The 23,963-nt window shown below is 42.1% G+C and overlaps 1 protein-coding gene across 10 annotated transcripts in view; it reads left to right on the top strand.

The window, feature by feature from the left end:
- The window catches only part of GAPVD1 (GTPase activating protein and VPS9 domains 1), a 56,696-nt gene extending 33,053 nt beyond the window's left edge, over window positions 1-23,643 (top strand). For 4 of the 10 annotated variants that reach the window (XM_059658024.1, XM_059658021.1, XM_059658018.1 and 1 more), the window contains 17 exons: window positions 450-623; window positions 2,286-2,426; window positions 3,487-3,621; window positions 4,059-4,178; window positions 6,100-6,177; window positions 6,412-6,782; window positions 8,835-8,922; window positions 9,865-9,945; window positions 13,543-13,677; window positions 15,138-15,267; window positions 16,591-16,700; window positions 17,016-17,175; window positions 18,043-18,230; window positions 18,703-18,916; window positions 20,375-20,447; window positions 21,263-21,460; window positions 22,923-23,643. In XM_059658024.1, the coding sequence (XP_059514007.1) occupies window positions 450-623; window positions 2,286-2,426; window positions 3,487-3,621; window positions 4,059-4,178; window positions 6,100-6,177; window positions 6,412-6,782; window positions 8,835-8,922; window positions 9,865-9,945; window positions 13,543-13,677; window positions 15,138-15,267; window positions 16,591-16,700; window positions 17,016-17,175; window positions 18,043-18,230; window positions 18,703-18,916; window positions 20,375-20,447; window positions 21,263-21,460; window positions 22,923-23,063 (2,537 nt within the window). In that variant the 3' untranslated portion in view covers window positions 23,064-23,643. The remainder of the gene's footprint in view (window positions 1-449; window positions 624-2,285; window positions 2,427-3,486; window positions 3,622-4,058; window positions 4,179-6,099; window positions 6,178-6,411; window positions 6,783-8,834; window positions 8,923-9,864; window positions 9,946-13,542; window positions 13,678-15,137; window positions 15,268-16,590; window positions 16,701-17,015; window positions 17,176-18,042; window positions 18,231-18,702; window positions 18,917-20,374; window positions 20,448-21,262; window positions 21,461-22,922) is intronic. The other 6 variants (XM_059658025.1, XM_059658023.1, XM_059658027.1 and 3 more) reach the window with 4 other exon arrangements.
- Window positions 23,644-23,963: the final 320 nt, after the last annotated feature.

Raw genomic sequence — 23,963 nt, forward strand, 5'->3', positions numbered from 1 at the left:
GTTCAGTTCCGGTCAAGGGCGTGTACCTGGGTTGCGGGCACATCCCCGGTGGGAGATGTGCAGGAGGCAGCTGATTGATGTTTCTCTCTCATCGATGTTTCCAACTCTCTATCTCTCTCCCTTCCTCTCTGTAAAAAATCAATAAAATATATTAAAAAAAAAAAAAAAGAATCAGGGGCATAGAAAGGGAGTGGACTGACTATTCTTAGGGGGGAAAGGGGTGTGGGGGATGCGGGAAGAGACTGGACAAAAATCGTGCACCTATGGATGAGGACAGTGGCGGGGGGGGGGGGGGTGAGGGCGGAGGGTGGGGTGGGAACCGGGTGGAGGGGAGCTATGGGGGGGAAAAAGAGGAACAACTGTAATAATCTGAACAATAAAGATTTAATTTAAAAAAGAAATCATAGCTGTGCTACCATTTTTTAAATGCTTAATTTTGTTTCTGATAGCCACAACACAGGATAATCTCGATGATAAGCTGAGGAAGTTTGAAATCCGTGACATGATGGGACTGACGGATGATAGGGACATATCAGAAACAGTGAGTGAGACCTGGAGCACAGATGTCTTGGGAAGTGATTTTGACCCTAACATTGACGAAGATCGTTTGCAAGAAATTGCAGGTAATTGCTATTTAATGTCTCTGGAATATTGCTTATTTCATGTCCACCACCCTTCATGGGAGGGAACTTCAGTGCTCTGACAAATGCGGTGTGTGTGTTAGCCCTAACTGGGAAACTGAGACAGCTGCATATAGCCAGGCATTCATGGAGTTTTTCTTTACTTAAATATAGGTATGTTTTTTCTGTCTACATTTAACTTCACCCCCAACCCCCAAAAGAGAAAAACCAGTCTTTTGAATTAGCTTCTCGTCTAGTCTTGTTTGTAGGGCATAGTATATGTTCTTAGTCTATAATTAGGATGTTCTTTAGAGACGAACCACCTACCTTAAAATGAAAATTCTGACAGATTATAGCCATAAAATCTTTGGGAGTAATATGATACTGAGAGTCTAAAAATTGAGTTTACTTCTGGAAGTATTAATTCAGTTCCAAAAAGTAACTAGTTTTTAAAAGAATATATTTTTATTGATTTCAGAGAAGAAGTGAGAGGGAGAGAAAGAGAGAAATATCAATGATGAGAATCATTGATTGGCTGCCTCCTGAATGCCCCCTGCTGGGGATTGAGCCCGCAACCTGGGCGAGCATTTCAAACCGGTGAGGGTGGAAAAGCAACTAGTTTTGTCTTTTTCTTTTTTTACATCAAGTTTATTGATGCACAGTTTGCAAACATTATAATTCACCCTTCTTTGAGTTCTGAAAGATACCTTCTTCATTTTTTGAAAAATCATGGAACATTTCAAGCAAGTACAAGAGAGAATAGTGTAATAAACTTTGTGTACCCATCACTCACCCCTGACAGTTACTCATACACATGGCTAGTTTGTTTCATCTCTTCTCCCACCCACTGCCCTTTATCCCCTCCCCAATTATGTTCAGATATTATATTTATAATTATGTCATGGGGGTAGGGGCAGGGTGGAGGGGGTCAATGGGGGGAAAAGGGAACATTTATAATACTTTCAACAATAAAGATAAATTTTAAAAAATTATCTGCCAGCCAGGGCAGAACTTGAGTATTTTTAACACAGGTGTACAGTAATGTTTAATCCTGTATGTATTTTTAAGTAGTGTAAATAGATTTCTTAATTGGTTTCTATATTACTTTGTTCCAGATGCTAAGTATTTAGTATTTTTTCTGGCAGTAAGCTGTATTTCAGCAATAAGCTGCATTTGCAGTTAAACAACTACTACAGAGGTGGTGTGTTTTCCTGCAAATACATTTTATTGCTCTGAATATGTGGCTAATGTGCCAGAAGAGAACATATTTCGGCCAGTGTAACTCAATGTGGTTAAATGTCTGAGTGGTTTTAATCCTTGTAGGACTATAAATTTGAGAGAGTTATGAGGGACACACACAAAATCTGCTGAAAAACCAAGGTGAAAGCTAGTTGAAATGACTTGATCCAACAATGTGTTTTCTCTACGGAGAGTTCAAGGTGCACAGGAGGCAATGGGTGAAAAAGAGCTCGTGTCACTGTGACCACAGGGGAAATGTGCGTTTTTAGTGGTGTTATTGATTGAAATTGCTCTTACCTTGGCTCCTTTCTCGTGGCTAGAGTAGAGAGGTTTCGTGAGCGAGCGTTAGTGTTTGGCTTTTCTCCGTTATCGTTGCGCTCTCCATCAGGACCTTTGTTAACCCTTTGCTCCCCACTGGTTATACAGGTGCAGCAGCAGAGAACATGTTAGGCAGTTTACTGTGCCTGCCAGGGTCAGGGTCAGTGCTTCTTGACCCCTGCACTGGTTCTACCATATCAGAGACAACAAGCGAAGCTTGGAGTGTAGAGGTTTTGCCAAGTGACTCAGGTTAGTATGCTGTCATTTGCATTTTGATTTGCACAGACGTTTAAATGTAAGGTATTCTAATTTCTATATTATGGACATTTTGTCAGATATACATTTGACAAGTATGAGGCAATCCAATTGCTAAGAATGTCACATGGAAAATTAGCGTAAGGCATTTTCTTTCATCAAGAAAAAATGCAGTTTTGAATGGCATGGGCTAAGATGGCAGGTGCTTTCTGACTGTTCACTTCTTTTGGAAGCAACTGTTAGTAAATCATCAGGGTTCTGTGTGGATTGAGTCCAGTCTCTCCCATGAACTCATCACAAATAGGAGCCCTGAGTGGTTGGATACCTGGTAAGCATGTTTAGATTTACATGGGGAGAACTTGACCCTTTAAAGATACTGAATGTATTTTTGAAATGTGCTGAAATCCAGACTCTGGAGTACTGCAAATTATTTTGTGCACAATTATTATAAATGTATATGAAGTGGTTTGTACTTTGTTTTTTCTTATGTATTGCATTTCTACTTTCCCCCCTGATTATGAAGATAAATCTTTGCCTTCAACTAAATGTCAACTACCAGAATGCAAATATAAATAACTATGTCTGAATTACATTCTGTCTGGTCTGCTTGGCTCAAGAATAATAAAGTGATCCTATATATGTTGAATAACGTTAACATATTCAGACATGCTAAACATACATATGGAGACAGTAGGATTGGCTCACTGCCTGTTGAGCATCCATAGGAGTTGTTTTTTAGAAAGTGGTTGATTTAATGCTAGGTTATTTCATATTCTCTTGTTTAGTTGATGTGCTAACCAAGAACACACACTGTGAGATTAGTGACCTGGAAGAAGTTTTCATTTTTGCACAACTAACTGGCCTAGATTGGGGATGAAAATAACAACCTTGACTTTCTTAACACTTGATCTTACTAACTTTGCTAACTGGCCCAGACTTAGAAATCTATTTACACTGATTTCATTCATACCCTGGTAGCTTTCATCATCTGGGTCACAAGCTGAAACTGGCATGCTAACAATCACTAATGTGACACCTCACATCTTCTGTTTAGAGGCCCCCGATCTAAAGCAGGAGGAGCGTCTGCAGGAATTGGAGAGCTGTTCGGGACTGGGTAGCACATCTGATGATACGGATGTCAGGGAGGTCAGTTCCCGCCCCAGCACACCAGGCCTCAGTGTTGTGTCGGGTATGTCTGTCTTGTTTTAAGGAATAAGGATTTCAAGGTGTGTTCCCACATCTCCATTTGTAAAGTTGATAACAAAGAGATATGTTTTATTTAAGAGCTGAGTAATTTTCAGGAAACAAAATTATTTCTATGGGCCCTTAAATCTGAGAGTTTAATGTGTAGCTTTAGAGAGCCTGTTGAAGTAACTGGCAAACAGTCTGGATGTGTTCCCTCTATAGCTCTCTCTGTTCTTGGTAGCTCTGTTACTGTGTTTAGACAGCATGTGATAATTCTGGTTATGTTGCACAAGTCCAGGCAAATGTATTTAAGCAATAATTCACATGTACAGAACTAGGGCACAAAAATTTGAGAATATTTACATTTCTCCAAATCTCATATACTTTTTGTGTGGTTATTTTATTCTTCTTGCTGTTTATTTTTTGCTTTCTTTTTTAAAGGCATAAGTGCAACCTCTGAGGATATTCCCAATAAGATTGAAGACCTGAGATCTGAGTGCAGCTCTGACTTTGGGGGTAAAGATTCTGTCACTAGTCCAGACATGGATGAAGTAACTCATGGTAAGAAGGGAAAATGAGATGACTTTTTAAACAGTCACATTCATGGTGAAGCTGGCAATCTTACGCATTGCTGGTGATGGTATCAGTTGTTACAGCACTTTTGGGGCATAGTTTGGCGATACGTATGTAAGACCTTAAAAGTTCACATACCAGATTTGGTCCACTTTAGGAATCAGTCATAAGGAAATAGTTCCATGTATGGAGAAAGTCTTATGCACAGAGATGTTCTTCATAACATTAACATTTGCAAAGAATTTAGAAACAACCTAATCATTAAAAACCAGAATGGCTAAATGGATTTTGATATAACCACTTATTAGAATTTATGTAGTTATTTTTTATTTTTTTATTTTTATTTTTTAAATATATTTTTATTGATTTCAGAGAGGAAGGGAAAGGGAGAGAGAGATAGAAACATCACTGATGAGAGAGAATCATTGATTGGCGGCCTCCTGCACGCCCCACACTGGGGATCGAGCCCACAACCTGGGCATGTACCCTTGACCGGAATCGAACCTAGGACCCTTCAGTCTGAAGGCTGATGCTCTATCCACTGAGCCACCCCAGCTAGGGCTGTAGTTATTTTTTAAATGCTTTAAAATATGTGAAATAACTTGGAGAAATAGAACATATCATTTGGAAATTATATTTTATTTATCTATTTTTTTAAAATTTTTTTTATTGATTTCAGAAAGGGAGAGGGAGAGAGAGATATAAAAATCAGTGATGAGAGAGAATCATTGATCGGCTGCTTCCTGCACACCCCACATTGGGGATTGAGCCCGAAACCCAGGCATGTACCCTGACGGGGAATCGAATCGTGACCTCCTGGTTTATAGGTCAATGCTCAACCACTGAGCCATCCAGCCAGGCAGTAGTATTCATATTAATATGAGTTATTTTATAAATTGTCATTTGCTGAGGGCAGTATTAGAATTTTAAATTTTCCAACTTTTAATTTATTCTCCTTCTGTAGGTAGTGTTGCCCTTCTTTTTATAGGCAGAAGCTGAACCTCAGGGAAGTTGTAACGTTCTGAAAAATTTGAAGATTTACATCTGCCTCTGTGATCTTTGCATTAACTATGGGATATAATTTGGCCATCAAAAGTAGCAGGCAGATAGACCACTTAAATGTAATTAAAATCCATATATGTACCAAGAAACCAGAAACACCAATCAGAAAGGATATATGCATCCCTATGTTCATAGCAGCACAATTTACCATAGCTAAGATTTGGAAACAGCCTAAGTGCCCATCAGCAGATGAGTGGATTAGAAAACTGTGGTACATCTACACAATGGAATACTATGCTGCTGTAGAAAAGAAGGAATTCTTACCATTTGCAACAGCATGGATGGAACTGGAGAGCATTATGCTAAGTGAAATAAGCCAGTCAATGAAAGAAAAATACCACATGATCTCACTCATTTATATGGATAATAAAGACCATTATTAACTGATGAACAAAAATAGATACAGAGGCAGAGCAGCATTGAACAGACTGTCAAACTACAGGGGGAAGGCCGGGGAGGGTGGGGGTGGGGGGTAAGAGATCAACTGAACGACTTGTATGCATGCATATAAGTATAACCAATGGACACAGGACACTGGGGGGTAGGGGTGGCCGGGGGAAGGTCAAGGGAGAAAAAAAAGGAGACAAATGTAATACTCTTCGTAATACTTTAAGCAATAAAACAAAATTTAAAAAAAATCCATATATGTAGATAAAACATAAAGTGAATTTGGAGTAATCAGAATTTGATCTTTATTAGATTCTTTCCCCCCCCCCCCCCCTTATATGTCACTCAAACTCTTATTGATGAAAAAAGTTTGAAAGTGTGGAAACTGTCAGAACCATTTTCACTGTTGAAACTCTCATTGAGTCCTGAGTTCTGACTTGGTCTGTTTTGTCTGTTTTAGGCGCCCACCACCTGACCTCTCCCCCTTCTCAATCAGAGTCTCTGCTTGCCATGTTTGACCCGCTGTCTTCACATGAAGGTAAACTAGTCGTGAACTATTTAAAAATTGAGATGTAATTGACATATAGCATTATATTCGTTTCAAGGGTACAACATAATGATTCAATATTTGTATATATTGTGAAATGGTCATCATGTGAGCTTTGACTCTTGTCTTATCAAAGTCAGAAGTATGTAACCAAAGCCCATTGTTAATAATGCCTTGGTTAGAGCAGTTGTGTTTCAGTTGCAAACTTTCCCCCCTGTGTTCCAGGGGCTTCTGCTGTGGTAAGGCCAAAAGTGCACTATGCCAGGCCTTCGCACCCACCACCAGACCCTCCGATCCTGGAAGGAGCTGTGGGAGGAAATGAGGCCCGGCTGCCAAACTTTGGTTCCCATGGTTTAACTCCCGCCGAAATGGAGGCATTCAGGCAGCGGCATTCTTACCCTGAGAGATTAGTGCGCAGCAGGAGCTCTGACATAGTATCTTCCGTCCGGAGACCCATGAGCGACCCCAGCTGGAACCGCCGCCCAGGGACTGAAGAGCGAGAGCTCCCTCCAGCCGCAGCCATTGGTGCTACCTCTTTGGTGGCTGCACCTCATTCGTCCTCTTCATCCCCGAGTAAGGACTCCTCACGAGGAGAGGTATGGGACACAGGCCACGGAGAATTTGCTGGTGTGGTCAGCTTTAATGTCTGTCTGCCTCATTCTCTTAATATCTGAAATTAACATGGATTATATACGTCTAGGGTTAAGAATGGACAGTAGTCATCATTAAAGATGATTTGTCTAGTATATCCACAACCTAATCCATAGGAAACCTCTAGTGCTTTGTTTTTGTAGTGTTGCATTTTTATGATGCTTTTAACTTTTTCCAAATAATTTTATATCAAATTTAATTTAAACCTCCAATTTTCTTCCAGATGGTTAGCTATTATTTTTTTCAGTGAGTATTATTTTTTATTTTGTTCTTCATCAAATTTTTTTAAAAATATATTTTATTGATTTTTTACAGAGAGGAAGAGAGAGAGATAGAGAGTTAGAAACATCGATGAGAGAGAAACATTGATCAGCTGCCTCCTGCACATCCCCCACTGGGGAAGTGCCCACAACCCAGGTACATGCCCTTTTTTTTTTTTTTTAATTAAATCTTTATTGTTCAGATTGTTACATTTGTTCCTCTTTTTTTTTTCCCCCCCATAACTCCCCTCCTCCCAGTTCCCGCCCCACCCTCCGCCCTCACTCCCCCCAGGTACATGCCCTTGACCGGAATCAAACCTGGGACCTTTCAGTCTGCAGTCCGACGCTCTATCCACTGAGCCAAACCGGTTTCGGCCAAATTTATAATTTACTTATTAATTATACTGATGGTCCCATGGTTTTCTATTTTACTCAATGGGTTTGTTACTGTCATTATTTTTGTCCCCGATTTGTTCAGTGGGAGCCCCTTCAAGCTGTCAGAGGTTCTTTTGATATGCTGCCATCATTCTTTGAGTATTTCTTTCCTTTCGGGACAAAATGTTATCAGCTTATATTGTACTGTGCCTGTCCTAGTCCCGGACCAGCCGTTTCTCCAAGGAACCCTTGTTCCTTTTAGTAGAAAATGGTATTTAAAAACCAAGATCTGGATACTAGGTGTGCTCTTTGCTGTAGGAGTGTTGCCACTCCCAGGACCTCACAGTAGACAAAGCCATGGGAGAGAGTGTGTGTGAATATACATGTGCATATACACATTAACATGTGTGTATCTTTCTCTTTATATGTAGAGAATCATGAACATACACCTATATATTTCATTCTACTCTAAAAACAACAGTTTATTTCATCTTTCTCCCTTCCCATATTTGTAACTCCCTTCTGTGATAGAAACCCGTTTTCATAATTCTTCATGCATATACTTACTTGATCAGTCCTCATGTATGTAATCAATATTCCATCCCCACTGCTAAACCATTCCCCATGGATGCCCTCATCTCTCTCCTTGGGTTCTGACACCCCATCTACAAGGATGTCCTGAGAGAAAATATTTTTAGTTCCAGTTTTGTCAGTGAATAAACAGATATTAAATGACTTGTTTAAGGTACATGATGGGCTACTGATACGTGGTCTTAATGATAACATAACTGATGATCAAAACATGAACTTTGAAGTTGGTCAGAATCTAGGCTTGAGTCCCAGCTGTGCCACACATAGGCTATGTAAATTTGGGGAAGATGAGTGATAACCTTTTTTAGCCTCATATTTCTCATCTATAGAAAAGGCTTGATAATAGTATTTATATCCTAAGGCTACTGTGAGGTTTAAATGAGATAACATATATCCTTTTACTCAGTGTTTGGCACACAGTACAGACTGGGTTTTATTGTTAATACTACTACTACCATCTCTACTACCCTCCTAGACTTTATTTGCATTGCACTTACTCTCAAGATTGTCTTAAGTGCCTCCTCTATTCAAGGCTCCATTAGAGGCTCTCAGTTTACTCACTGATGAGATAGTGCCTGCCCTCAAGCAGATCCTTGTCTGGCTTAAAAGCTACACTTCCATGTTCCCGAAGCTTCCTCTACAGCAATAAGAACAGTTTTTCTTTTAAGACAAACCTGAGGGGTATTTGTATTTTACAGACTAACTGAAATCCTTTTCATAGTAATTTGCCTGCTGCCCAACTCCAAATAAAGCATCAAACTTTTCCTACAGACTGAAGAACGCAAAGATAGCGATGATGAGAAATCAGACAGGAACAGACCTTGGTGGAGAAAACGTTTTGTTTCTGCCATGCCTAAAGGTAATTTTATAACGTATTAGAATGCCATATTAGCAACCAGAAGCAAAGCCCTGAAATCTCTTTCCGAGCCCGCATCTCAGCTCCTCTCTCCCTGAGGTTTGCTGGGCTGGTTTCCCGCTGTTTTTGCGCAGGTGGATGCTAAGGCAGAGTTTTAGCTTATTCTTTGCAGGAAGTGGTAGCGGTTTCATAAATGGAAGTCATGCAAGCGGTGGTTTAAATATCATGCGCCCTGATGTTAGACACGTAGGGCTTTTGACATATGTATTGCCAGTAATTATTGCAGGAAAAAAGGGATGCTGTCAGTAATTAAACTGAACATTTGAAATTCATCCTTTACATTCCTGGAATAAACTTAAGTTTTTAATGTTTATGTGCTTTGAGATTGTTTATACCCTGAATATTAGTGAGTGTTTATTTTGGAAGGCAGTTGTATAAAATTGTTCGCTTCTTTTGTGAATAGCCTGGCATCATACTAGTAGACATTGAGATTTGAGTTTGCAAAAGCATCTCTCCCTGAAAGGAGAGATCATCCAGGATTGCAGTTAGGGACTTCTTCCGATCTCAGCCCTGGGGCGCTCAGGAGCCGAGGTTCACCGCCTTCACGCCGTACTCCAGCCGCTTGAGGACGAGGAGAGCATGGCTCAGAGTTTTGAATGTGTTGTTTCTGAGCGGAGGTTAAGAGGCAGTGGTTTTGATTTAGTCCCAATAGATTCCCGTTAAATCATTCTTCCTGTGGCCAACGACTCCGAACGCTTCTTTAAGAATCTTCAATGCTATTTTAAGAACGATTATCAATTGACACTTGGGGTTTCTTAGCTTTTAAACTTTTCACCTTCCTTTCACTTAGAAATGTTGGCACACCAGTTAACTCCAGAATGACTGCTGTCTGCCGAGTAGTGCAGTATGTTGTATGTCACACTACTGACTTTATTTAATTTCCAGCTCCCATACCATTTAGAAAGAAAGAAAAACAAGAAAAAGACAAAGATGAGCTGGGGCCTGACAGATTCTCAACACTCACAGGTTTGTAGACCCATGGACTTCCTGGCTCCTTCATTCCCAGAGCACATATTTCATAACACTTTTTCTTGGGTGCCATAAGCGTTGCCTTTTTAGAAGAGTGTGTCTGTGTGTGTACAGTGGGGAGTATGTTCTTCATAGCTCTGTGGTTTCCAGTTGGCGGCCACAGTGACTCTGTGTGCTCTTCCTGTAGACCGCCACCACCATCATCATCCTCATTATCATAACTTCCATTTATGGTGAGGCCCCTGGTCCTGGGCTTCTAGACACACCCCACAGTTTGACATCTTAGTGGGATGATGCCATGTAGTGCCTTTTAGGGAAGTGGTGATGGTTTTAGCTCTGTGCATGCCATATCTTTGGATCATTGATTGAATAATTTTCGCTAACGTTGATCGTGGAACTCTAAATTTATTTTTGTCTGTAGCTCTTGATTATTCAGGATCATAGTGAAATTCTGTTTTACCTAATCATTTCCTTTTTTCATGATAAGGTGTTCAAAGAATAAAATAAATTTATGAACTTTACCAATTTTTACAGCTTGAATCAGTTTACCATTGCTCTCTAACCCAAGGGAAATACAACTAGGGGTTGGGTTCTTACCTTATTCAGCATTTGTATTTTTGCAGCTTGCTCTTGGCACATTATGATTGGGCACCCTGAAAGGAAAGATTGTGAAAAGTAGTGTTAAGGACTCAGCCTTGAATTTGATAGCTGTGTACTGTTTCCAATGACTGTAAATTAACTACAGGGAAATTCATTTCTCACCTCGTTTTTTCTTATCTTGATTTGAGATTACATTCTAAGTTAAAATGAAGAGCTTTATTTAAAAATGGGATAGGTTTCAAAAGAACATCCTCCTCAAAGCTGCCCAGCATAGTACAGGTAGAATCTCATTGTAATGCATGCTATTCTAACGTCTACTTCTGTTAAATTTAGATGTAGCTCCTTGGCCTAGCACACATCCCTGCTTTGATGCATGACTTTCCTGGATAAAGGGTTTTGAACAGCAGGCACTGTGCTTCCAGGCCACCGTCCCTGCCGAGAGCAGTCAAGCCCCTCTTATTCAGTCAGCCAATACTGTTGAACATCTGACTCATGCCAGACACTGTGCTAAGTGGTGTGGGTAGTAAGTCATTTCACACCTGACCCCTGTTCTTCAGGAACCTACAGTCTGACTGAGACACGTTGGAAAAGCTTCTTTTTGGCAAGATATTTGTTTTTCTTTATCATTTTCCTAGTGTTAGGACACTATCAATGTTTGCGAGTGGAATCTCTTCATGAAATCTCATGTTGTTACAACGTTGAATTGATAATTTTGGAGAAGTTACAAATTATTTTTTTTTTTTTTTAAATATATTTTATTGATTCTTTACAGAGAGGAAGGGAGAGAGACAGAGAGTTAGAAACATCGATGAGAGAGAAACATCGATCAGCTGCCTCCTGCACATCTCCTACTGGGGATATGCCCGCAACCCAGGCACATGCCCTTGACCGGAACCGAACCTGGGACCCTTCAGTCCGCAGGCTGACGCTCTATCCACTGAGCCAAACCGGTTTTGGCTACAAATTATTTTTTACTTGACTTTGGGCAATATAGTATTTCTCTTGGTTCTTAAACTGGAAGCTAGGTAGAGTACAATAATTTTTTTAAGTAAATATTTCATTTTCTTTGTGTTCAATTCAAGCCATTTAACTTCTCTACTGGTGCAAAAACTTCTACCCAATCCTAACTAATGACCCACTGAAAATTATTATTAAATCCATTTTAAAATGCTATGAAAGGAAATTTCTTAACTGTCTGCTCATAATACCACCATCCTAACTATTCTTGTTTTTTTTTTCCATGTTCTCTCCCAATCTTTTTGTGTTTGTACATGGCTTTTCATGATTTAACCAGATTATGTATGTAACTATATTCTTTTAACATATGTTATTTCATAAGCCCTCTCCCAGTTTCTACTAAACTGATTGTTTTTAGTAGTTTTTATTGACTCTAAGATAATCTATCATCTGATTTTACTGCAGTGTGAACATTCTCTTGCTTTTGGATATTTAAATTGTACCCGACTTTTACTATGAAAATACTGCTCACAGCTTTGTATATGTAGCATTTTTTGTTTGTTTTCATTATTTTCTTAGGATAAAAATTTTAAGAATGACATTATAGAAATAGAGTCAATAGGCAACATTATGGCTTCACTATAGTTAGCCAAATTCTGTTGTCCCTTTTTCAAAAGAGTCTCAACAGCACTGAAAACCAATAGCAAAAAGTACTCCCCCTCCACAAAATGATTTTGTAACGATAAAGATTTTTCAGTTTACATTTTGAAGATCAGATTATGACCCTGATCTGGCATCCAAATGTCATTATAGCAGAAAGATTACATTATTTTGGAAATCCTCTCTTTACAGTTTATTACAATTTTACGGAGACAGAAATACAAAATATTTTTTTATGGAGAAAAAAAGAAGAGCCTATGAGCATAAGTACTTAACCTCTCTATACCTCGATTTCCTCTTCTACAAAATGGGGTGATAGTACCTCCCTATGGGGTGATTGTGATGATTGATTGAGATTGCTCATATAAGGTGCTTAGCACAGTTCCTGGCATGTGGTCAGTGCTCAATAAATGGTAGCTGCTGTTAACACACACATATATAAACTCTAGTGATTTTTATGTGATTTTAGACTTTTTAAAAAATGGGATTCTACCAGAATGTGGACATTTATGGTAGCCACCTGGTTGGCCTAGATCTATCGCAGGAGTTTACATTTCACTCTGGAACTTTCTGTGTCCCATAGATCTGTAGCAGTTCTTTGCTTTGATCACTGTTAATTACCTTGACTACAGGAAAACATTGCGATGTGCTGATTTTGCCGACAGGATGGCAGTCCTGTCAGTAAACAGTGCTGTGCTGTGATTGTGATCAGCTTTTTCTCTGTGCACCCAGGTACAATTCCAGCACTCCCCAGCAATGTCTAGGTTCTATAGGAGTGCCTCTGACTCCATTGCATGCACAAAAGTGCTCTGTTCCAGCAGCTGCACTGTCATGGTGAGATCCAGTGAGATAGCATATGAAAATCTGAAGTTTTCAAATCTGGTGTAGAGAGAGAAATCCAGGAAGACTGGAGGAAGGCAACTTTTATTATTATTTAAAAGGCTTTAATTCTCAGTTTGAATACTTCTATTTTGTTCCTTCAGCATGGAGATGTCTGAGTAAATGAAGTCTGCATATAAAATTGCATTGTGGGAAGTTCTGTTAGCATGAGTTGCTAATACCAGTGGTTTGAGTGTAAGCACTTTAGAAACCCATCATCCATTCAGTCCGCACTGAACTTTTTGACACTGTCATGTGGAATTCTGGCGATGATGAGAAAGTGGATCTAATTCTCCCAAATCCGTGCTTTGGCAAGGCTCTCAGACCCAGAAATGGGAGGAGTAGGCAGCTGCATGGTGCCTCTTAACACTGAGATATGTGCTCTTTTTAAGTCTTACCTCCTAATCGGCCTTTGGGATTATGCTCCTGGTGTCGTACTAACATGAGAGTTGGTACAAACCGAAGGGAGCTAATTCTCTCACTCTCCTTTCCCTGCAGATGATCCCAGCCCTAGACTCAGTGCACAAGCTCAGGCCGCTGAGGACATTCTGGACAAATACAGGAATGCCATTAAGCGAACCAGCCCCAGTGAAGGAGCAATGGCCAACTATGACAATGCAGGTGATAACCGTGGTAAAGATTTGAATAGTAACCTTTGTATCACAGTGATAAAGACGATCTGAATTAATAGTGCTACTTTTGAATAGCTGTCTGAAAAATATGATGTAATTCTCAAAATAAATGGAGAGGAAACAAAAGTATATAAAGCATAACTTGTACGCTGCATGAATTTATGCTTGTATGTGCACTGGAGGAAGAGACACTAAGGGGGACTGGAAGAGGTGAACTTAGCACAGCTTTTATTTTGAAAAGCCTTAAAATAACAGAAAAGTTTTTCCTAAAGCATTTGAAATTATTTTCTAAGAATAAAGATATTTTTCCTATACAAGCACAGTACCTTTATTACACTAAGGAACTTTTTATTCCTTTGACTTTATATATGTATATCTTATCTAAATTGATCTGTTAAAAACAATTGTGGTTCCACCACAGATCTCTCCTGGCTGCATTTGTGAGTTTACCCCCAACTCATTCCTGGGCAGTGGGAGAAGCCCTGGGGAGTCATGGCTGGCCAAGGGGTTTGCAGCTGTCTTCTATGGGAGGATTCCATGTCCATAAAATGAGGTGTTATGTAAAACGATTTTTGAGACCCCTTTTAGTTCTCTGGTTCAGTAATTCCGATTATAGAGTAGTAATATTTTTAAAAAATATGTTTTTATTTTTTTTGAGAGAGAGGAAAGGAGAGGGAAAGAGAGAGAAACATAGATATGAGAGAGAAATATCATTTGGTTGACTCCTGCACACACCCCTACCAGGGAACTGATTGAACCCAAAACCAGGGCATATGTCCTGACCAGGAATCAAACCTTTTGGTGCATAGTATGACACTCAACCAGCTGAGCCACACCAGCCAAGGCCAGATGATGATGATGATGATGATTACTAGAGTGGGGTCCCTTGGCCTGGCCTGCGGGATCGGGCCGAAATTGGCTCTCCGACATCCCCCAAAGGGTCCCGGATTGCGAGAGGATGCAGGCCAGGCCAAGGGACCCCACTGGTGCACAATCAGGGCCAAGGAGGGACATGGGAGGTTGGCCAGTTGGGGAGGGACCACAGGAGGGCTCCAGGGTGTGTCCGACCTGTCTCGCTCAATCCCTGTCAGCCGGACCCCAGCAGCAAGCTAACCTACCAGTTGGAGCATCTGCCCCCTGGTGGTCAGTGTACATCATAGTGAGCAGCTGAGCGGTCAGCATATCATTAGCATATTACGCTTTGATTGGTTGAACAGACGACTGGACACTTAGCATATTAGGCTTTTATTATATAGGATTATTATTAAATAAAGAATTTCATTGTTTTCAATTAGGATTGATATAAGAAGTAAAATCATTCTCTTCTCAAAAAGTGGTCTCTTGATATATTATCATTGCTATAAATATCGTGTTGTAGAGCACAATGCTAATTTACCACTAAGTTGCCAGAACATTTCAGATTAAGCTGCTTATTATCCTTTTGGGGCGGGCTTTGTTTAGAGGCTATGGGTGATGGGGAAAGTGCACACGATTCTCCTCGAGATGAAGCTCTGCAAAACATCTCAGCTGATGACCTCCCGGACTCCGCGAGCCAAGTGGCCCACCCTCAGGACTCAGCCTACTCTTACAGGTATTCCTTCTACAGGATTTAGGACTTTGGGGTTGAACTTTTCATCACCATTGCAGTCACCTCAGTCATGTGATTCATTGTGTCACTTACTAAAGATATAAAGCAGAGAGATAAGAATGAAATGGCTATTTCCTGAGAAGACTTGGCTTCCTGTGTGGATGTCCTATATCAAAGGCTTGAGTTCAGGGATAAAGAAAAACCTCGTGTGCTCACAGGCACCACATAAGCCATTACAATGAAACAGGTGGCAGAGCCCCTGCCCATGTAAAGCGCCCAGCCCCGGTGAGAAATGCTGGGGCGGGCAAGGGCGGGGTGGGAGCTGGGTCAGCTGCCCCATAGGCCTGAGGAGCCCTGTTTGTCCTCCTCCTCACCCAGATTCCACAGCCACTGATACACGGCCAGTGTTGTTTCACATTTATTCCCCCCAATTAGTTTAAAGAAGACCCTAATACATCATTTTATTTATAAACATTATGAAGCTTTGTAATTTCTTCCCTACAGTAAAATTGGAGGGAGTGGCAGGCCATTTTTATTTTTCAGCCATGACTTTACCATTATGTATTTTATGAGACTGCAGCGTGGGTGAATATTTCAGATGATAGACTTAGTCTGTAAGTTATTTATTTTATAGGAAGCAAGTCAATAGGGAAAGACTCGGAGCTGCCAGGTGAGTGGACAGCGGAGATCCTGCAGGAGGAGAGATGTGGCCTGTTCGCTGAGGGGTTTCAGTCCTTCCTTTGGATGGCAGCTTTGGACATTCTGAGGGAGCTCTGGTCGATGCCCTGCGGGACCAGAAAGGGCCACAGCCACCAGCAGATGAGAGCACGCTGGTGGCACCTCTCAGTGTGAACAGAGCTGCACTGCTGTGGAGGGACACCTTACTGCAGGGCGCTCTGCCCTTGGTGGTGGCCGGCGCCTCAGTAGTTGGAAGTTGAAAGGAGCAGCTTTTGGCTCCAGCAACAGAACAGTAAGAAAGGGCTTCCTGCCAGCTGTGAGCTGTCCAGTGGAGGTCAACATTTGTCGAGAGCTGTAGTAGACGGCATTCTGAGTGTGAGGGGTGTCTCCCAGGTCCGCCTTTCTGACTCTCCTAGTGCCTCCTCTCATAGCACATCTTGCCGACAACACTTTTACGTCCTTGCTCCTCGGGTCACTAGAAAGCCTGTTCCTTTAAGTGAGATGTCAGTAAGTTTAAAATCTTCTTTGATTATGACTGCTTACAACATTTGATTCCTGAGATAGCATATTAATTTACATAGCAAATGTTCATAAAATGTGATCCTATCTGGATATAGACATTAATGAATTTTCAACTCATTTTTTCAGAGATGCAAAAAAGAAACTGAGGCTTGCTCTTTGCTCTGCGGATTCAGTTGCTTTCCCAGTGCTAAGCCATTCAACAAGGAATGGTTTACCAGACCACACAGACCCAGAAGGTAAGTTTGCTATATGACCATTTATTTTTTCCTGTATTTGAAGGTTGAACCATATGAAATTGCCAGTATTCAACTGTATTTAAGCTTTATAGCAATTCCATATGGTTTAACTTAATAGATTTATATTAGGATCAGTAAGGGCACTCGATTACTGCTGGTTCATTAAATGTTCAGTGATTGAGCATGGCAGTTCAACTTAGTTCTACTGACACGTGCTAAAGCAGAATCGACATCCCAAAGGCTGAGGGGTGACAGCCCCTTAGGTGAGCACAAGGATTTTCTCAGCAGTAACGCAATTCTTGTTTTTTTGCTCAGAGAATGAAATTGTATGCTTCTTAAAAGTTCAAATCGCCGAAGCAATTAATTTACAAGATAAGAACTTAATGGCTCAGCTGCAGGAAACAATGCGTTGTGTGTGCCGCTTTGACAACAGGACCTGCAGGAAGCTGCTGGCCTCTATCGCCGAGGACTACAGGTAACATGCATCTTCGCTTCAGACCTTTTTCAGCAGCAAGTAGTATCTTCTCGCCCTTATCTTGGGAATGAATCTAGGCTTACATGAAAGTGCTTGGCTCTGCTCACTGGACATAGATTCCTGAGGAACACATTTGGCTGTTAGTCTGAAATGTAGTGATGAATGAGCAGCTCTTACAAACGGAGAAGTACCATCTGCCTCAGCATTGCACCAAGGAGCTTTAGCAGAGGTGGGGCCGGTGTAATGAGGGTATCATTTCCCCTTTGTGGGGTGAGAGGGAAGGCTGCTTCCCTGGACCAGGGAGGCAGGAGCAGGCCCGGGAATTGCTCCCTTTGTCCCTGGGCAGCCCCTTGCTAACAGTTGAGGAGAAACACATAATTTAAACGCTTAGGAAGTGAAGTGGCTTTGAGGCTGAGGGCACAGGTGCTCTGAGATTGTCACATATAGACTGTATGCCAATAATTGGTGGCATGTTTAATGACCTAGTGGTATAAAACCTGTATTTTGTTCTTATTTCAGTTTTCTCTAGCAATCAATTTCCTGTTAGGTGCAAGGCCCTACCAGCGTGGAGTCTGTGCTCCGATATAAAATAGGCCAGCAATGTGAGGGACTCAGCCATGTTCAGTAGTTAGGTAGCTAAGTGCTCAGCCCAGGAGATGCTGTTCTTCACAGACATGCAGCTCTGTTCTCGAGCTGGAGGCATAATTCATTTTCCAGACTTGTCTGCAGCCTGACATGCTAAAACATGTAAAACCAAAACCTATGAAGTAATCTTTTTATTTTTTTAAAGAAAAATTAAGACTCTTAGTTTCCAAAGAGAGCGTGCACTGTATGTATCTGGTTCCTGCAAAGCCTGTTTCCTTTCAGGAAAAGGGCCCCCTACATTGCTTATCTCACCCGCTGTCGGCAAGGACTGCAGACCACGCAGGCTCACCTGGAAAGGCTGCTGCAGAGGGTGCTGCGGGACAAGGAGGTGGCCAATCGATACTTCACCACCGTCTGTGTGAGGTTGCTGCTTGAGAGCAAAGAAAAGAAGATCAGGGAGTTCATTCAAGGTAACTGGAGACGTTCAGTTGAGCATCTCTTTGGCCACAGCGTTGGGAAGATTTGGACATTTGTATTTTGCTAGTTTGTTTGAATACCTACATGTCTAAGAGCATTTCCGTAAGTTCCCAGTCATTTTATGGGTTCTTAATAAGTAAATTTTATTTTTATTGGTTTGAATATCTGTAGTTTATTTAAAAATGGATAAAATTGGTAAAGTTTTGGATCCACACAATTTTTCTCATTTTTTAAACCAAAGCATATAATTTTTATAACACACTCCTTGTTCTTAAACTTTTATATCTTACCTTTCTCCTGACTTTAATGATTTGGCCACATATTCTCCTAAAATAAATCATACCCAGACACTTTTGTCTTTAAGAGCATAGTATCTGCATAGCTAGTGATTAAAATTATTTCTACAATTTCCTTTTTAAAATTATTCAGATAGTGTATTTTTAAAATTATTATTTTGCATTGGAGACTTTCAGAAACTCACAGCAGCTGATGATAAAACTGCTCAGGTAGAAGACTTCCTGCAGTTCCTGTACGGCGCGATGGCCCAGGACGTCATCTGGCAAAATGCGAGCGAGGAGCAGCTTCAGGACGCTCAGCTGGCCATCGAGCGCAGCGTGATGAATCGCATTTTCAAGCTTGCTTTCTACCCCAATCAGGATGGGGACATACTCCGTGACCAGTGAGTGCTCTCTGTGTAGTGCCTGTGTTGGACCACGTAGGGAGGCGTCAGCTAGTCCATACTTTAGTGGAGCTATACATAAAACCGGTATCTAATAGAGAAATGCATGTTGTTACCACTTTCCACCCATCAGAATTACAGTTTTCAGGGATGGGGAGACTCAGGCTGAAGGGTGTACACATTGGTCTGGCCTTTCTGGAAGGCACTGCTGTTTGCCTGGATTTAGCATTTTTGTTTTTCCTCTTCTGGATTTTCTTTTTCTTTTTTTTAGAATGGATCTCTTGTCCATTTAAAAAAAATTTTTTTAATTGATTTCAGAGAGGAAAAGAGAGGAAGAGGTAGAAACATCAAAGGTGAGAAAGAATCATTGATCAAAGCTGCGCCCTGCACATCCCCTACTGGGGATCAGCCTGCAACCTGGGCCTGTGTCCTGACCGGGAATGGAACCAGGTCTCTTGGTCCATGGGTCTATGCTAAAGCACGGAGCCCCACCGCCAGGCCTCTCCTGCAGTCTCTTGAGCATTGCTTTGCAACCTGTCTCTCCCTCAAGCGCGTTGAGGTGCCCACTGTGCTCCCTGGCTGAAGCAGTGGCTTAATGTGCCAGGGACTCTCGAGGGTCCCTGTAATAGTAGCATCTCAGGGTGGTCATAGGTGGTTTTTTTTAAGTTGTTTTTTTTCATGGACATTTTAAGATATTGCGTGTATATTTGGGAGCGTTCACTGTCCTCTGAATGGTTAGGATCGTCCCAGCCTGTCTCACTCGTTCACAGTCTCAGAGCTGTTAGCCCCCCCCCCCCCCCCCGAGCCCCTGTCCTTAACACACCACGTGGGACCTGTTTTCTCTCCAGAGCACCAGTCTTTGGCTTCCAGCGTGGGGTAAGGAGTAGGGACATTCAAACTGTGTTGGCTGCAAAGAGCACTTTGAAGCAGGGGGTGCCTGCCTTCTCCGCCCTCTGCAGGTGTTACAGAGGGAGAGCGCGCCCTCTGGAAAGAACGCCAGCAGCGGGGAAGCTGGTTTAATCAAAGCTTCGCCTGTTGAAGCCGAATTATTTTCCCCTGTGAAATGAGAGCTTGTGTGTTGAGTCCCTTCCCCATCGAAGCATCTTTGGCTTCTGGCTTTTGATCCTCTACCTCGTGACAGCCTGGTTGCTAATTAGTGTGTCAGACAGTTTGTGGGCTGAGCGCTCCTCTCCTCTCTTCCTTGAATGCTGTCTGGTCTGGGCAAGAAGGACTTCTGACTGCATCCCCTCGCTCACTCAGCATTTCCGAGCAGATCCTGTTCACAATGTGACTTTTTAACAGGACAGAATTCCTACAGCTAAGAGAGAGTCTCAGCTGTAATTGTAATCTGTATCTAGAAATAAGTCTAAAACAGTTTAAATGTCTTAAAGAATCAGTGATGACTCTGTGTGCCTTATTTTCTGACATGTATTTACATATTTGTTTGGGGGTTTCCAGGGTCCTTCATGAACATATCCAGAGATTGTCCAAAGTGGTGACTGCCAACCACAGAGCGCTTCAGATCCCGGAGGTAACGCAGGCTCATCGCACAGGAGGCGTTGGGAATTAGAGCTGCACTTTGTACTGTGTGCATGTTGCCAGTGTTTCAAGGAAACAGAATATAATAAAATATGTCACACCGTTTGCGTTAGAGGAACTTCAGTCTAACTGAGGTTCTCGAAGACCCTCTGGGCATTAAAATTCCTGGCGAGGAAGGGCCCTCGGTGGAGGAGAGGGTGAGCCAGGGCCCCGGGCCACAGAAACCGCTGCTCTGGGAGATTAGTTGTACCTGAATATGACGCCAACTTACCTTTTAGTTATTGATGATAGAGTTTTATACCTGCCATACGGCTCTTACAAAACAAGAAGTTTCAGGTATGCGAGCTTCCTGGTTGTTTCATTAAAATCTCCATTAATGGAGCATTGATTAGCATACAATTTTTAATTGTCTTTGATTTCTTGGAATCCTTTATTTCTAAAACTACTGCAGCAAAGACATATTAATTTATAAATTGTTTTCTTTTAAAGGTAGCTTGTTTGTGCTTTTGGAATCGGTTGCTCCAGTAGAGAAGCTCCATCCTAGCTCTTTAAGAAAGATGGGAATTTTATGAATTTTAGGTTCTGTGTTACTGTATGCCATTTCCTCCATTAGAGGATATCTAAGTTTTTTTACTTTAAAATGCAAAGCAAATTATTTAAAAATTAAGCTTAAATCTTTAGTGGACGGCGAAGGAACCGAGATCTTGTTTTATTGAAGAGGGGGCCTCCGGACCGGTGGGTGCTGTGGTCTCTGTCTGTGCTCCCGGCAGATTAAAGCCCTGCCTGCCTGTCTGTGGTCTCGCTTAGGTTTATCTTCGGGAGGCGCCGTGGCCATCTGCGCAGTCGGAGATCAGAACCATCAGCGCTTACAAGACCCCGCGGGACAAGGTGCAGTGCATCCTGAGGATGTGCTCCACCATCATGAACCTGCTGAGCCTGGCCAACGAGGACTCTGTCCCCGGGGCGGACGACTTCGTCCCGGTGCTGGTGTTTGTGCTGATAAAGGTGGGCCCTCCCCGCTGGTCGTGAGAGGAGTTTATCTGGCATCGAGCAGGGTGGGGCACGCGTGTCCCAGGGTGTTAGACACGTGGCTCTTCCCAGGCCTCGAGCTCTGTGTGTCCAGAAAGAAAGTGTCTAAGGTCCAGGTTTGTTCTGTCCAGACGGCAGGGTTTTCAGGAGAAAGGGCGGGGGGGTCAGATTCCTAGAAGAGCGTTTTGAAGCAGGGCCCAAAGGCCTTGGTTGGGGCTCAGTGTATAACTTCGAGTGAAAGAAAAATTGCATCTCCTTTTGCATCTTCTTTCACCCTGGTTCTTTTAGTACTTGTCACATAAACTACTAAATTTGCCAATCAGATCTCTCCTCCTTTGGCCTCTTATTTTGTAATTGTACCGTATTATTCTAAAAAGCCAGACAGCCCCAGCTGGTTTGGCTCAGTGGATAGAGCATCAGCCTGTGGACCGAAGGTTCCCGGCTTTGATTCCAGTCAAGGGAACATACCTCAGTTGCAAGCTTGATCCCTGGCCGTGGTCAGGGTGTGTGTGGGAGGCAACCAATCGATGTGTCTCTCTCACATTGATGTTTCTGTCTCTTTCCCACTCTCTCTAAAAATCAACGGGAAAATATCCTCAGATGAGGATTAACAACAAAAACCCCTGACATATTTTGTCCATTTTTGTCTTTAAAATAAAATTTCATCATCTAAACAATAACATTGAAAAGTTATTTTGAACATTTTGGGGGAACCATGCAGTTTGGGTGCATCACTCATGTGTTCCAGTCAGTTTAGCCCATCTGTTGATGTCTAAAGTATCTTTGACACATATCTCATTAATTCTTAATGTTTGCAGTATTTCTGCAACCTCAACTGAGTCAGAAACCCCAGGATCAGCGTGTGTAGCCTTCATAACTCCTCCCGTGGGCCGCTGCTCTTCTCTCTTCCACTGTGACATAAGCTTGCTTTAAGGAGCAGGCCTAAGCTTGTTTCCTCACCACTGAACACACCTGTGTCCTTTCTCACCACATGAAGGTGGGAAGCAGGTGTCCTGTGTCACCTCCTGCAGCGGAGGGCATGTTATCTTGTGTTTTCTTTCTCGGCCGCTTCTGCCTGCACTGACCGCCCACTTGTCGCTCAGTTTGCCTCAGCATTTACTCCCACCGAACACGCTGGAAGCCTGGGATACTGAGTAGGTCCCCTGGGGTGGTTCAGCCTCCTTAGGGACCAGTGGGGTTCAGTGACCTGCAAGCATAGAAAGCTCTAGACAGTTCAGCTCGGAATAGAACCCTCTTGCCTCTGCAGTGTACTGTTGCTGCTCACAGTGGCTAGGCTTTGCAAAATAGTTCCAAAAAGGGAATTTGGGGATTGTTTTCAGAAGGACTGGTGTCTCTTTCAGAGACAAACATTTGAGAATAGTAACTGAAAGATTCTTGCAGAGCTGTACATCTGACCTATTATTTGTCATTTCTCTAGGCAAACCCACCCTGTTTGCTGTCTACTGTCCAGTACATCAGTAGCTTCTATGCCAGCTGTCTGTCCGGAGAGGAGTCCTACTGGTGGATGCAGTTCACAGCAGCAGTGGAATTCATTAAAACTATCGATGACCGAAAGTGACCAGGACCCAGGCCACCCAGGCAGCAGACTGTTCGGCCGGCAAACCGACCTCTAGGAAAATGTGCCAGCTGCTCTGCAGGCGGGAGCTTGTTTTGTATCATATTGTACAGCATTCAGACATTTTAAAACAGATCTTTACTAAACAGATTAATGCACTAACTAGCAGGTTCTCTTTCCTTTGGGCTCTTCCTTTCTGAATTGCATATTATCCTTTCTCGTCCCCAGGTAGAGAATAGTACTGTAAAAAGGGACCACATTTTTCAGGTTTGAAATACTAAACCTCCTAGAATCAAAGCAGAACCTCCTACAGCATTTTTAGATCTCCGTTCCTGGATACCCATGCTTTCCTCTTACTGAACGAAAGAGAGCAGTGCACCCCTTTCAGGATGCTGTGTGACCCTGTCGGGGTCCATGGAGGGAATGGGCACTGCCCTGAGGATTAAAGGTGACATCGTGGCATTATCTATAAATACACTCACCTAAATTGAAAGCTAAGAAGGAAATGTAAATATAATATATATTTATATTTGATGTAATATGGACATCTTCAGATTCTAATAAACAAGGAATATTGCTGATAGTAGATTGTGAAATGGTTTCCTTGACAAAATTTAAGCTGAGCTTAAAATCAGAAAACAAAAAAATATGCAGAAATATTTATTAAAGTGTAATACAGGTTATTGAACTTTCTAGGTGTGGGGCTTGATGCCAGGGCTGCCTTTGGTGAGAGATATCCGTCATGAGTAAGTCGCCCAGACATTTCTCACTGCACATCTCTGAGCTCAGGAGGAGAGAGATCTCTAACCGCCATACACTCATCCCAAGGAGCCGTCGTATCTAACCTTTCATGTGGTACTTCTCCTCTGAAATACGGAACGTAGTACAGAACCCCCAATGGAA

The sequence above is a fragment of the Myotis daubentonii genome, chromosome 11 (genome assembly GCF_963259705.1).
Source record: "Myotis daubentonii chromosome 11, mMyoDau2.1, whole genome shotgun sequence".
Lineage (NCBI taxonomy): Eukaryota > Metazoa > Chordata > Mammalia > Chiroptera > Vespertilionidae > Myotis > Myotis daubentonii.